The sequence below is a fragment of the Typopeltis vanoorti genome, chromosome 15 (assembly GCF_054136105.1).
Source record: "Typopeltis vanoorti isolate ZY-2024b chromosome 15, IOZ_Tvanoo_1.0, whole genome shotgun sequence".
NCBI lineage: Eukaryota > Metazoa > Arthropoda > Arachnida > Uropygi > Thelyphonidae > Typopeltis > Typopeltis vanoorti.
In genome coordinates, this window is record NC_143563.1 from 1,064,469 (window position 1) to 1,080,010 (window position 15,542).

Below are 15,542 nucleotides of genomic sequence, written 5' to 3' on the forward strand. Positions count from 1 at the left end.
AGTCCTGATGGTGCCCTCTGGCGGGCTAAGTAGGCGTTCTTGACTGTTGGGCCGAAGGTCTGCTGATGTATGCCTCCCAAATTTGGGGCAGTCGCATACAACCAAATTTGTTGAGGTTTGGAGAGTTTCTTAGGGCAGAGGCTGATTCCATAAATAATCTTTCGAATTTATATTTGCTCCGGTGTATTATTGTTGCTTTCTTTCACCGTATTCTGTGGCGAGTATCCAGAGCATTGTCTGCAAGACCAGAATGGCTATACTTGTAAAACCGGATGTAGTCCTTGTGTTCAGAAATTCTGATATTCGCTGTCCTGCCTGTTTGGCCAAAGGACGACAGTTTACAACTGCAAGGGACCTGGTATACACCAGGTAGGTCTAGGGGAAGTGGTTGGTCTTTGGTAGAGCGGATAAGGGATGCCAATTTTCTGTAAGGCCTGTAACAGGAGGTGAGGTCATGTTTTTTTTAGAATTTTGGTAATTTTTTCTGAGGTGCCTCGGATGTAGGGAATGGTGATGGATTTAGAGTAATCTTTTTTGTGGAGGGGGGAGGAGGGGGGCTGTGTTTTGTAGGTTTTAATATTTTTTGGATTTTTTGGGGGGGGGGGGGGGGTAGCCATTAGCTGAGAAAGTGTTGAGGATGTGATTTAGTTCAGTGTTAAGGGCTATGTCGTTAGAACAGATTAGTTTAGCCCTGTTGTATAGTGTTTTTACCACTCCATATTGTTGTGAGGGGGGGGGGGGGATTGTTGGTGGATGTATCTGCCTGTATGGGTGGGTTTTCTGTAAACTGAGAAAAACCAAAGTTCCATCAGGCTGGCGGGTGACTAGTGTGTCTAGGAAAGGGAGGCAGTTGTTTTCCTCTTTTTCCAGGGTGAACTTGATTCTGGCGTGTTGGTTGTTTAAGTGTGTAAGGAAGGAGAGGAGTGTTTCAGAGCCATGTGGCCAAATAGCGAACACATCATCAACGTAGCGAAGCCATATGGTTGGTTTTTGTGGGGCAGAGGTTAAGGCTTTTTCCTCAAAGGTCTCCATAAAGAAATTGGCCAAGGATGGGGAGAGTGGTGACCCCATGGCTGTCCCCTCAATTTGTTTGTAGAATTTTCCCTGCCAAACGAAATAGCCTGAGTTCATTGTGAACTGAAATAGGGCTGAGATATCGGGGGAAAATTTAGCTTGGATAAGCTCTAAAGTTTCCTTGAGCGGGACATTTGTGAATAAGGAGGAGACGTCGAAGCTGACCATTATGTCAGTATGTTGGATTGTAAGGATTTCTATGCTGGCTTTGAAGTGGGCTGAGTTTTTTTTTTATGTGTGATGGTGTGTTGCCAGTATAGTGTGAAAGTTCTTTGGCCAAATGTTTAGCTAATTTGTATGTGGGAAAATCAATGCCATCCACTATGGGACGTAATGGCACATTTTCTTTATGTATTTTTGGAGTCCGTAAATACGGGGAGGTATAAAGTTAAACGGTTTTAATCTGTTGGTAACTTCTACAGGCCAAGAAGTGACTTTCTTAAGGAGCCTGTGAAGTTTTCTAATTTGTGAGTTGGTGGGATTGTAATTGATAGGGAGGTAAGTAGCCCGATCTAATAGAAGAGCATTCAGCTTACCTTTGTAGTCCTTTTGGTTAAGTACTACAGTTGCATTTCCTTTATCCGCTTTGGTGATAACTAATTCTTTATTATTTCTCAATTCCTGTAGGGCTTTAAATTCCTTGTTGGATATATTGGTTTTGGGTGGTTTTGCTATGGAAAGGACACAAGCTACATCCAGTCTTACACTGTTGGCGATTTGATGTGGAAGGTGGCAGATTCCTCTTTCAATCTGGATCATAATATCCTCACTTGGTATTTTTCTGGGAGCAATGGCGAAGTCGTGGCCATGTGAAAGCACGTTGAGAGCTTCAGGCTTCAGAGTGACTGAAGAAAGGTTGATTACGGTGTTGGTAGCAAGTTTTGGATTGACGGTAGAATTCTTTTTCAATTTATCAAATTTCTTCATCTGTCGGCCTCGTATCTTTTCAAACTCTTTGTCTGCAGCAGTACATGAGATGTCATGTAAAATTGAGCACAGTTCGTGATTCAAAGTGCACGAACGTTCATCTTCGAGGGTACGAATAGCTTCATTAATTTCGGCTAAGCCTAACCGCGTGGCGGTGATTTGTTCGCGAAGTAATGCGTAGCTAGCGCGGTTGTATATACGGAGCGCTTTTTGCGAAACAAAACAGTGCTTCAATTTTACACAGTTTGAGATTACCTTGTTATCCCGGCAGCGTTTCAGGAAAGTTAGACGATTTAATTGTCTAGACAGCTTCAACTTCATTTTACCATATTGGCGAGCCTTCCGTGCGATCGTATCTCCGTGGATGATGTTGATTCTCGTAGACAGGCTTATACGTTGGTTATGCATTTCTAAATCACTTAGAGAATTGAAACAACGTAGATCCGAATATAAATTAAATTATACTTTAATAGATATTTCCGATATTTCGGCAATGTCACGTTGCCATTTTCTAAAGGAACTTACAAAAAGACAGGTGCACACAAGCACTAACAATACAGTAACTGAGAATGAAGATATGAAGCTATCGTTCTCCTAGAAGTCCTGATGGTGCCCTTTGGCGGGCTAAGTAGGCATTCTTGGCCATTGGGCTGAAGGTCTGCTGATGTATGCCTCCCAAATTTGGGGTAGTCCCGGGCTGAAATGCTGCCGGGATAACAAGGTAATCATGAACTGCGTAAAATTGAAGAACCGTTTTGTTTCACAAAAAGCGTTCTGTATATACAACCTCGCTAGCTACGCGTTACTTTGCGAACAAATCACCGCCACGCGGTTAGGCTTAGACGAAATTAACAAAGCTATTCGTGCCCTCGAAGATGAACTTTCGTGCACTTGGAATCACGAACTGTGGTCAATTTTACATGACATCTCGTGTACCGCTGCAGACAAAGAGTTTGAAAAGATACGAGGCCGACAGATGAAGAAATTCGATAAATTAAAAAAGAATTCTACTGTCAATCCAAAACTTGCTACCAACACCGTAATCAACCTTTCTTCAGTCACCCTGAAACTGAAGCTCTCAACGTGCTTTCACGTGGCCACAACTTCGCCATTGCTCCCAGAAAAATACCAAGTGAGGATATTATGATCCAGATTGAAAGAGGAATCTGCCACCTTCCACATCAAATCGCCAACAGTGTAAGACTGGATGTAGTTTGTGTCCTTTCCATAGCAAAACCACCCAAAATCAATATATCCAACAAGGAATTTAAAGCCCTACAGGAATTGAGAAATAATAAAGAATTAGTTATCACCAAAGCGGATAAAGGAAATGCAACTGTAGTACTTAACCAAAAGGACTACAAAGGTAAGCTGAATGCTCTTCTATTAGATCGGGCTACTTACCTCCCTATCAATTACAATCCCACTAACTCACAAATTAGAAAACTTCACAGGCTCCTTAAGAAAGTCACTTCTTGGCCTGTAGAAGTTACCAACAGTTTAAAACCGTTTAACTCTATACACCCCCCCCCCCCCGTATTTACGGACTCCCAAAAATACATAAAGAAAATGTGCCATTACGTCCCATAGTGGATGGCATTGATTTTCCCACATACAAATTAGCTAAACATTTGGCCAAAGAGCTCACACACTATACTGGCAACACACCATCACACATAAAAAACTCAGCCCACTTCAAAACCAGCATAGAAAACCTTACACTCCAACATACTGACATAATGGTCAGCTTCGACGTCTCCTCCTTATTCACAAATGTCCCACTCAAGGAAACTTTAGAGCTAATCCAAGCTAAATTTTCCCCCGATATCTCAGCCCTATTTCAGTTCACAATGAACTCAGGTTATTTCGTTTGGCAGGGAAAATTCTACAAACAAACAGAGGGAACAGCCATGGGCTCACCACTCTCCCCACCATTGGCCAATTTCTTTATGGAGACCTTTGAGGAAAAAGCCTTAGCCTCTGCCCCACAAAAACCAACCATATGGCTTCGCTACGTTGATGATGTGTTTGCTATTTGGCCACATGGCTCTGAAACACTCCTCTCCTTCCTTACACACTTAAACAACCAACACACCAGAATCAAGTTCACCCTGGAAAAAGAGGAAAACAACTGCCTCCCTTTCCTAGACACACTAGTCACCCGCCAGCCTGATGGAACTTTGGTTTTCTCAGTTTACAGAAAACCCACCCATACAGGCAGATACATCCACCAACAATCCCCCCCCCTCTCACAACAATATGGAGTGGTAAAAACACTATACAACAGGGCTAAACTAATCTGTTTTAACGACATAGCCCTTAACACTGAACTAAATCACATCCTCAACACTTTCTCAGCCAATGGCTACCCCCCCCAAAAAATAAAAAAAAATATTAAAACCTACAAACCACAGCCCCCATCCCCCCCCTCCACAAAAAAGATTACTTAAATCCATCACCATTCCCTACATCCGAGGCACCTCAGAAAAAATTACCAAAATTCTAAAAAAACATGACCTCACCTCCTGTTACAGGCCTTACAGAAAATTGGCATCCCTTATCCGCTCTACCAAAGACCAACCACTTCCTCTAGACCTACCTGGTGTATACCAGGTCCCTTGCAGTTGTAAACTGTCGTCCTTTGGCCAAACAGGCAGGACAGCGAATATCAGAATTTCTGAACACAAGGACTACATCCGGTTTTACAAGTATAGCCATTCTGGTCTTGCAGACCATGCTCTGGATACTCGCCACAGAATACAGTGAAAGAAAGCAACAATAATACACCGGAGCAAATATAAATTCGAAAGATTATTTATGGAATCAGCCTCTGCCCTAAGAAACTCTCCAAACCTCAACAAATTTGGTTGTATGCGACTGCCCCAAATTTGGGAGGCATACATCAGCAGACCTTCAGCCCAACAGCCAAGAACGCCTACTTAGCCCGCCAGAGGGCACCATCAGGACTTCTAGGAGAACGATAGCTTCATATCTTCATTCTCAGTTACTGTATTGTTAGTGCGTGTGCACCTGCCTTTTTGTAAGTTCCTTTAGAAAATGGCAATGTGACATTGCCGAAATATTGGAAATATCTATTAAAGTATAATTTAATTTATATTCAGATCTATGTTGTTTCAATTCCCTAAGTGATTTAGAAAAGAAAAAAAAAAAAAATATATAAGATCTTAGAAAGACTCATTTTATAACTGTATAAGCCAAGTAATCAAAAAAAAAAAATGTATCCCCATAGAACAGGCTGGGTTTAAACAAGAGCTTAGCTGTGTAGATCAAATGCTCACTCAATCAACACATAGAAGCAGGGTTTCAAAAATGCTTGAAAACATCTATAGCATTTGAGCTCACAGCTGTATATAACGCTGTATGGAGGAGGACTTGCTTCTTAAGCTACTTTGTATAATATCATGCAAAACGTTGTACTGTCTTCTCAAAAAGTACCTCACCACTCACACCTTCCAGGTTTTCAAAGGTTGCCATAAGTCAGCCCTAGAAATTGAATAATAGTCTACCCCAAGGCTCTGTTCTGACCCTGCTACTCTTCAACGTGTACATTAGAGATTTGCCCTCTACTGTCTCCAGTAAGTTTGCCTTTACCATCAACTTGGAAATAGCAACTCAAGATCAATGACTAAAAGTGACAGAGGATATATTAACAAGAGATATAACTATGCTAAGTACCTATTTTAAGAACTGGAGATTGTGGCCAAACTTAAATAAAACAGAGGTGTCTAGTTTTTACCTCTGTCAAACAGGCCCATGAGAAACCCAAAATTGAGATGAACAGTTAAATACTCAAGTATAACCCAAATCCTGAATATCTGGTGATCACACTTGATAGGACCCTGATATTCAATTAACATCTCACAACACTTACTGCTAAACTGTCATCCTGCAGCAACATCATTCAGAAACACCAGCAGAGGTGCTCTGGACTGTGACTATTGGCTATTATACCACTGCCGAACATTGTGTGCCTGAATAGCACAAGCACCTCAAAAATTGATACTCAACTCAACACCAGTATGAGATCTGACAGGAACAATCAAAACCAACCTCACTACACTGGCTCCCAGTTTTAAGCAATATGCAGAAAGCACTTCCTTCAACGAGAATATATAAAAATCATGAACAATCTTAACTCCCAATCCACGCTGATGGGAAGCAGGAGGATGTGACAGACTCAAATCTTGACATCCCTCCTTAAAAATTGCAGAAAAGCTGATTGACAAGGAATTTAATATTTCCAATGACTATCAAAACTATAGTACATCACTATTATTAGTATCACAGGTTGGCTAAGGATTAAATAAATAAGAAACCTTGCTTTGGAGACTAAACATGGAAGTTTTCCATTACTTCTAGCCTCCAATAAGCAAGATGGTCATCTCATACCAGATGGTTAAATTCATCTACCACATGAAGACTAAAGTCATTCAACAAAACATCCATACCAACAATGGGATTCAAACCCATAGATACTTTGCATACCTGAACAGACCAAGCAGTAAGCATATCTGACCGTAGATATGCTAACTGCTTTGCCAACCGAGCCAGCCATTTGAAGAGATCACCGTTCTCTAAGCAAATGAATTTGTCAAGTCGGGAAATGACCTGTCAAGGTTACCATAGCAGTATTTATTATGTTGTTTCAGAGAGTGTATTTTCATTTTTAAATTGTATTTTTTTTTGTTGATTTTGAAATGCAGTATCATTATGTTGTTTTTTTTTTACAGTAGGTAATTTAGAAATACCTAGAGCAGAAGGGATGAAAGATTTTTGTACATGACCATCACACAGTGAGTGCCCAAACAAGGTCTCCTACAGTCTTGACTGTGTCTCCTGCACAAACTACTATACTTGGAGTCGCTTAGACAATCTCTCTCTCTCTCTCTCTCTGTGTATGTGTAAATTGTTGGTGATAAAGCAAAAGTTTCCCAGCATATTCCAGAGTGATAAAGAAGCTGTGGAAAGGGCACAAAGAAGAGTTTTACAAAGATTATATGATTTAGATTATGAGGACAGATTGTGAGTATGTGGATTAGAGACTAAGATTAGCAGGAGAAAGAGGAATGATATGATAGAGGTCTATAAACTTCTGAATGAGTGTTATAGGACATTGATGAAAGTGTATACAAGGTGGAGAGAGAACATGGAGGCATCCATGGAAGTGAAATTTGTTCAGTCAGGAACAGGGTAAGAGCTAGTTTTTCTCTCACAGATGAGTGAGTAGAATAGAACAGTAAGTTCATTTAGTGTGAATGAATTTATGGAAAGATATGACAGCTGGATTGAGTGATTTATAGCCTCTCTCGATAAGTCCTTGACTCCCTCGAGGGCTCAGATAATAATATTTTTACTCCAAAAAGATTTGGAGAAAATTTTTGAAACATTCTACATATAAGTAAATTTAATAACTATTTCATTCTTTTTTTAAGCAGTTTTAGGTAAAAGAGGAAAATACTATGGCAGATGCCTTTTTTTTATCATAAAACATCGCAAAAACTATGAAAAGTTTTGCTGCAAACCCATTTTAAACATATAATTCATGATCATCTTCGGTTATCATAAATCGCTAGTAATACAAAAGTTCCAGATCCCAGACATTATAAAGAGAATTAATGATAACCAGTACTAAATTGATTATCACAATATTAGATTGAATTTCAGATTCTTTTCAATTCAAAAACAACATGGGCACAATTAGTTATCTATTGTGTGTGAATGAGAATATTCACTCCAACTCTTCTTCTTTCTTCTTTGAGTGTCATCTCCTATCGGATGTCAGCGAACACGTTGGCAAATTTTGAGCAATCTTCAGCCACTCTAAACAGTCCCTCAGAGCTCATGCAAAAGTTTCCACTGTCTGATGTCTGCCAGCCAAGATTTTCTTCGCCTTCCTTGTCCTCTTCCTCCATTTATCTTCCCCTTCATAAACAAATGAAGTATTTTATATTTTTCATTACGAAGTAGGTGACCAAGACATGCAGTTTTCCTTCTTTTTATGGTATCTGAAAGTTCACGTGATTTCCCCATTTGTTCCAGTACTTCCTGATTGGACGTTTTTGCTGTCCATGGGATTTTTAACATTCGTCTGTATAACCACATCTCGATGGCTTCAAGTTTTTTTTTTATTGATGTTGTCTTCGAGGTCCAGGTTTCTGCACCATACAGCAGTATAGACCATACATAGCATTTAACCATGCGTGTTCTAAGTTTAAGTTGCGGTTACACAGTGTTGATTTCATCAAGAGAAAATTTTTTCTTGTCATTTCAATTCTAACTTTTATTTCCATTTCTGGATTGCATTCTTCATTTAACCAACATCCGAGATATTTAAACTTTGTCACTCTTTCTATTTGTTTCCCATTTAAAGAAAGTGATGAATTAAGAATTGGTTTCTTGCTTATGACCATGAATTTAGTTTTGGTGATATTTATTTTTAATCGCATTTTTTCACTCTCTTCATTCACTAGTTCCAGAAGGTTTTGAAGATCATGAATATTGTCAGCCAGGAGAGCTGTGTCATCAGCTCTCCTGGCTGAGGCGGTTGGATGTTACTGATGATTTCACCATTTACATTAATCCCTTCCTCTCTTCCTTTTAAGATTTTTTGAAATATGGCTTCTGAGTATATGTTAAAAAGAAGAGGTGACAGCATACATCCTTGTCTTACTCCTTGTTTGATGTTAATGAGGTCTGTAATAATATCATCAACTTGAACAGATGCCTTTTGGTTCCAATATAAGTTTTGAATGATCCTGATGTTCTGATGATCACTCCAAATCACAAAATTTAAACTAAGTTTTTGTTTACTGAGTTTGTTGACTCCACACTGAGTTTATTTGCCCCAAAATTGTTCAAATAAGTGACACATGGTTGAATGAAAATGATATCCTGACAGGAATAGAAATGGAAGAATAGAGTATTTTTTGCGAGGATAGAAAGGACGGGGGGGGGGGGGTGCTGATGATGATAGCAGGGGAATTATGTCCACATAAGGTACACATGAAAAAAGGAAATAGTGGCAATGTTTTTGAGGCGATGTAGTATAAAGTGTCAGATTGACAGGAAGACATATTTAGTTGGATGTTGCTATAGGCCAGGGAATGTGGAGGATGGTGATGAAGGAATGTATAAACCACTTGGATTAGTGAGCAAAAGGAAGGATAATTATTATGGGCAGTTTTAATTATGGTGGTATAGACTGGAATGAAAAGATGGCATTTGGAAATAAGGAAAATGAATTTCTTGGGTTCCTGAGAGATAACTATCAGGGTTGACGCTGGGGAGTTCTTTTGCTTGGTTGAAAAGCAGGAAGGCGTGATGACAAGAGGCCATCCCTGGAAGTTACAAAAGGAAACTGTTTGCAAGAGGGTGGTTGAACCATGGAATGCATTGCCTGATGGAGTGGTGAGACTGAGAACGGTCAATGAGTTTAAGGAGTGGTATGATAGACTTTGTTTCTCGGGGGGGGGGGGGGACCTCCCCTCGATGAGTCTTGATAGACTGCGTTTCTTAGGGAGGATCTCCCATGATGAGTCTTTTGACTCCATTTAGGCCTGAATAATAATAATAATAATAATAATAATATATAAAGGAGGGCAAGAGAGGATTGAGAGTTTTAGAGGGTTTTTTTTTTTTTAAATATCTGATCCACACATGAAAGGCCACAAGACCTACAGCACATTAGTGCCATGTGTGGACAAGAGAAATCTGTTCACATTATGCTTAAATAGCTACAGGTGTAATCTATGAGGAAGGCATAGTGGGGAAGACTGCTCCAAAGGACAGAAATAGATGGGATGAAGGAGGAGGCAGTGAAGTTGGTTCAGTGAGTTTCGAGATGTACTGCAAACTGTAAACAAGATGACTTCACTAGAGGATGTAACTGTGAGTGGAGTTTCACACTTTCCTCCAGTTGGTGAGAGTGATCATGAAATGATCACTTGGTTGTGGCTAGTCATATGTAGACTTCTGTGAGGAAAGCGTATATGTGAAGTACAAGGCTGATGATTATAACAAGCTTAGGAGACACCTTGGAGCTTCGGCATGGAATGAGGAATTGAGCAGTAAGGAAATAAATGCTGCTTGGGAACTGACAAAGAAATACATAACAGCAAAGTGGGAAAATGTGTTCCGAAACTCAAAAGGCTCAATAAGGTAGGTGTAAAATAGACGAATGAGGGGACTTAAGCATGAAATCTGGAAGAAGGCAAGATGAATAATGGTACTAATCAGTTACATGAAAAGTATAAAGAACAAGCTAGGAGAGTGACTAAGTTAGTAAGGACAACAAAAGCAGTAAGAGCAGAAATTAGCAAATCAGGTGAAGAAAAACCCTAGAGAGTTTTTTTATACATGTGGGAAGTAGAAGGAAGAATGATCATGGTAAGATAATGTTAATGGATGAAAATGGCAGAATAGTAACTGCTGCAGGACATTGTTGAGATATTCAGTGATCAATCTATAAGGGCATTTCATCCTCATCAGGGTGAAATCATGAGAAACTTAAGTGTAGAGAACATAGGAGAGGATAGCTTAATTGTGAGCAAAGCTCAAGGTATTTGATGAAATGAATAACCTCTATATCAATAAAGCAATAGTATTTGATGACATATCACCATGCATCTTAAGGAAATGTTCCAGGGAATTGGCATGCCTGTTTAATAGGTCTTACAACATGACAGGTTCTAAGGGAATGGAAGAAGGGTAAAATTGTTCCACTGCATAAAAGGTTTTTCTTATATGGCTGTGGCGACAAATTATAGCCAAATCTGTATATCTGGAGTTGTGAAGGTACTAGAGATTGGTAAGAAGTAGGATACAATGGGCTGATAACAGCAGTATTCTCTGTGGTTATCAGTGGGTCTGTTAGAGAGAGAAAGAGATCATATTTTATTAACTTACTTATGTACTACAACAAGGGAACAAGTGCCTTGGACAAGAGAGATGAATATACAGTGGTATATTTAGATTTTGCAAACATTTTTGATAGGCTGCCACACGACAAGCTGTTAAATAAAACGAGACAGATGGGATTGGATAACAGACCTCTGAGTTGAATTAGTGACTGGCTGTCAGATGATCAAAAAGTTGTAAAATGGGGGGTGCAGCATCCCAAAAGGGGAAGGTAACTAGTGGTGTACTGCAGGGATCAATTTTGGGACCATTGTTGTTCAATTTGTACATTAGGGATACTGGGATGAGTTTAACTAGTGATATGCAGCTGTTTGCAGATGCAAAATTGGGAAGAGCAATGCAGAGTCAAGCAGATGTTATGGCCTTACAGGAGGAGCAGAATAGATTGCGTGAATGGGTAAGTAAGTGGAACTGTCAGTTCAATGTTGCAAAGTGTAAGGTTTTGAAATTTGGTAAGCAATGATGAGATGCAAAGAATATACTTGGTGGGGTAACTTTAAAGGAGGTAGAAGAGATGATGGTGGACAAGGACATGAAATTCAGAGGCCACACTGCACAAGTTGTGAAGATATCACATCAGATAATGACAATGATGTGGAGGCCCCTGACATGCAGAAATAAAGAAGTTATGATGGCACCGTATAAAGATTTGATTGGGCCTCATATGGATTATTGTGCACAGATGTGGTAGTTGGGTTTTCATGGTGACGAGGATATGTCAGAAAGGGTGCAGAGAAGATTCACAAAGGTGGTCAGTGGTCTTTGGAATATGGAGTACGAGAACAGATCAAGAGAAGATTAATTGCAAAAAGCCTCGTGAATAGGAGGAAGGATATGATCGAAATATATAAGCTAGTCAGGGGTTATCAGATTGACATGGAAAAGATTTCTCATAGAATAGCAGGGGGGGAGAGGAGAACAAGACACAATCACTGGAAACTGTATAAGGAGGATGTTAAAGAGGAGTGAGGACAGGGTTCTTTGCATGGAGAGTGGTTTGTAAGAGGAATGCATCACCTGAGTGTTGTGAATGTAGACACATTGAATCAGTTTAAGGCATGGTTGGATGAACATTGTGTGTACCTCTCACAATGAATTTCTGATTCCATGGAGGTCAGATGTTAATAATAACTGCATGACTAGCAGAGGAAAACGGGAAAGAACTTATGAAGTCATACAGATCTGATTTATATTATTAACAAATATCTATGCTAAATATCTTATATTAAATAAAATTTTAAACATGAAATACCTCACTCATCTCATCATGAGACATTCCCAAAGCTTCCTTCATGAGGTGATAAGCTTCACATATTAACTGCATATCTCCATATTCTATGCCATTATGAACCATCTTCACAAAATGGCCTGCTCCATCTTCTCCAACCTGATTATATAATAAATGCAAATCAGATAAAATGAATCTAATTATATAAACAGAAAACAAAAGTACTTTTGTTTAGATATAAAATTAATGAATTAATCCATAGCAGAAATAGATTTTAAATTTATTTGTTATCTGTTAACTGTAACTTCCTAAGAAAGTTACAATATTCCTCATACACTACTATTAGAATATATATATATATATATATATATATATATATATATGTATATATATTGTTGTACTTAGGATTGACTCGGGATGTATACATTTATAAAATTAAAATTTAACTGACTAGAACCCAAGAAAGTATAACAAAAACTTTTAATAAATCACGACTAGTTTCATTGGTGTTTCGACTTCTTCAGGTGAGTAAGAAATAACATAAGACTTATGAAAATAACAAGGTAAAAAACATGGACTTTCCAGCTTAATAAAAAGAAGCAGAATAGTAACAGTTATATTTGAATAGGTGATCGCGTGCTACTGTTGGCATGAGTTGAATGTGTGTGAAAGCTAATTTTAGTTTTGTATTGGATTACTGCCAATGGAATCAGGCAAATTGTAGCTTAGATTGTTGTTCAAGTGTGAAGGGTTCAGCGCAATTTCTTTTGATTCAATAACTTGTCTTTCAAATTCATCCTTGCACATGCATAAATTGGTTGTGCGGACACAATCAACTTAGTGTGGCCATTCTTCGAGGTTAGGGTTTGCGGAGAAGAGAACATGACTGGAAAGGGTGTTCGCTCGTGTTCTACTGTAGGAGATGTCACGTCCATGTTCCTCAAGACGAAGTGAAACAGATTTATCTGTCTGGCCAAAATAAGGTCGACCACAGTTGCACATAAGTTTATAAACACCAGGAAAATGCAGCTGGTTGCATTTTGGTCGACTCAGAAAAGAACGAAGTTTTGGCAGAGTAGTATAGTCGGTCGTTATGTTGAATTTCTTCATAATCCTAGATAGTTTTGGGGTAAGAGAGCTGATAAATGGTAACTGTATATGAGTGGTAGGGTTGGATTTATCTTCTTGTCGAGGTTGTTGGTGTGGTCTCAAACGTTTAGTGATGTTACAAGATGAATATCCATTATTTACAGGAAGTTAAGCTCTGTTTGAAGGTCTTCTTCTGTGGAAGTGAGACATCTTGCTTGATGGGCAAGGGTGGAGATGAAGCCCAGTTTCTGAGGAGGGAAGTGATGAGAAGAGCCATGCAAATATCTATCAGTGTGGGTGGTTTTTCAAAAAAAAAAACTGTTATGACTGTTACTATTCTGTTCTTTTTATTAAGCTGGAAAGTCCATGTTTTTTACCTTGTTAGTTTTATAAGTCTTATGTTATTTCTTACTCACCTGAATAAGTCGGAACACCGATGAAACTAGTCGTGATTTATTAATGGTTTTTGTTATACTTTCTCGGGTTCTAGTCAGTTAAATTTTAATTTTATAAATAAATAAATATATATATATATATATATATATATATATATATAAATAATAAAAAAAGCTTTAATGACTGTTACCGAGAGATAAAAAGATGACAAGATATATTTAAAAAGATACTACTAGTTTACTAGTTTCGTTGAATAGATCAACATCCTCAGGTATCACAATCAAAGAAGTATATAAAAAATTACAGAGACTTAAAATTGTAATAACAGAACAAGTATAAAAAGACAGTAGCGTGTTTGAAAAACAAATGCGAGTATGAGTTCCAAACAAACGTATACTACGCGCTGTCGCGAGTGCGCCAGTACTGAACAGAAGCAACGTGTGCATCAGGGAGATTGTAACTCAGGCTGTTGTTGATATGAGAGGAATCTAGAGAAATTTCCCTAGATTCGACAATCTTTCTTTCGAGTTCATCATAGCACACATGGATGTTAGAAGTTTGAGTCCAGTTTACAACGTGTTGGCGGCCTTCGTCTGAGTTAGCTGAAAAGAGAGCGCGGCTAGATAGAGAGCGCTAGTCCTGTTATAGGAGATATCTCTACGGTGTTCATCCAAATGTAGAAGGATGGATTTAGCAGTCTGTCCATAGTATGGCTTTCCACAATCACACAAAATCTTGTACACTCCTGGAAACTGAGTAGGAAGATGTTTCATTACTTACAGAAGAAACAGAAATTGAAAATGAACTCCGTTTTCTTAAAAAAACTTTTATTAATAATGGTTTCTCTCCAAAGAAAATTGACAAATTTCTTTCCCCCAGGCACTCAACTACTTCTGAAGATCCCTCTCCCCCAAGAGCCTTCATCTCCTTGCCTTACATCAGCTCTCTTTCATCAAAACTGGCCAAGATTCTCAAGAAATTTAACTTCAATACTTCGTTCATTACTTAACAAACATAAACAGAAAAATCTTCCTACTCAGTTTCCAGGAGTGTACAAGATTTTGTGTGATTGTGGAAAGCCATACTATGGACAGACTGCTAAATCCATCCTTCTACGTTTGGATGAACACCGTAGAGATATCTCCTATAACAGGACTAGAGCTAGCACTCTCTCTAGCCACGTTCTCTTTTCAGCTAACTCAGACGAAGGCCGCCAACACGTTGTAAACTGGACTCAAACTGCTAACATCCATGTGTGCTACGATGAACTCGAAAGAAAGATTGTCGAATCTAGGGAAATTTCTCTAGATTTCTCTCATATCAACAACAGCCTGAGTTACAATCTCCCTGATGCACACGTTGCTTCTGTTCAGTACTGGCGCACTCGCGACAGCGCGTAGTATACGTTTGTTTGGAACTCACACTCGCATTTGTTTTTCAAACACGCTACTGTCTTTTTATATTTGTTCTGTTATTACAATTTTAAGTCTCTGTAAATTTTTATATACTTCTTTGATTGTGATACCTGAGGATGTTGATCTATTCAACGAAACTAGTAAACTAGCAGTATCTTTTTAAATATATCTTGTCATCTTTTTATCTCTCGGTAACAGTCATTAAAGCTTTTTTTATAATGTTCCAACCGAGTAAAAATGAATTCTGAAAAAAAAATATATTTATTTATGTTGTCCTGCAAAAGCAATATAAGAAAAATTTGAAAAGTCCTTTATTATCAAAGAAACAAACTTTGAACAGGAATAGGGCATTTCAAAAAATAAGATAACAAAACTTTTGTGTGAAGAACTTTACTCTGAGAGATGCATGAATGACGTAAGTTTCATTGCACTACATTTCTACAGAATCACCAAAAATGCATATGCACTCCTCCTAA

At 38.6% G+C, this 15,542-nt stretch overlaps 1 protein-coding gene across 2 annotated transcripts in view; it reads right to left on the reverse strand.

Annotated features, from left to right (window-relative positions):
* Positions 1 to 15,542, reverse strand: part of Pgd (phosphogluconate dehydrogenase) — a 246,262-nt gene that overhangs the window by 122,110 nt on the left and 108,610 nt on the right. For both annotated transcript variants that reach the window (XM_090405817.1, XM_090405816.1), the window contains exon 6: positions 12,191 to 12,325. In XM_090405817.1, coding sequence (XP_090261943.1) covers positions 12,191 to 12,325 — 135 coding nt within the window. The remainder of the gene's footprint in view (positions 1 to 12,190; positions 12,326 to 15,542) is intronic.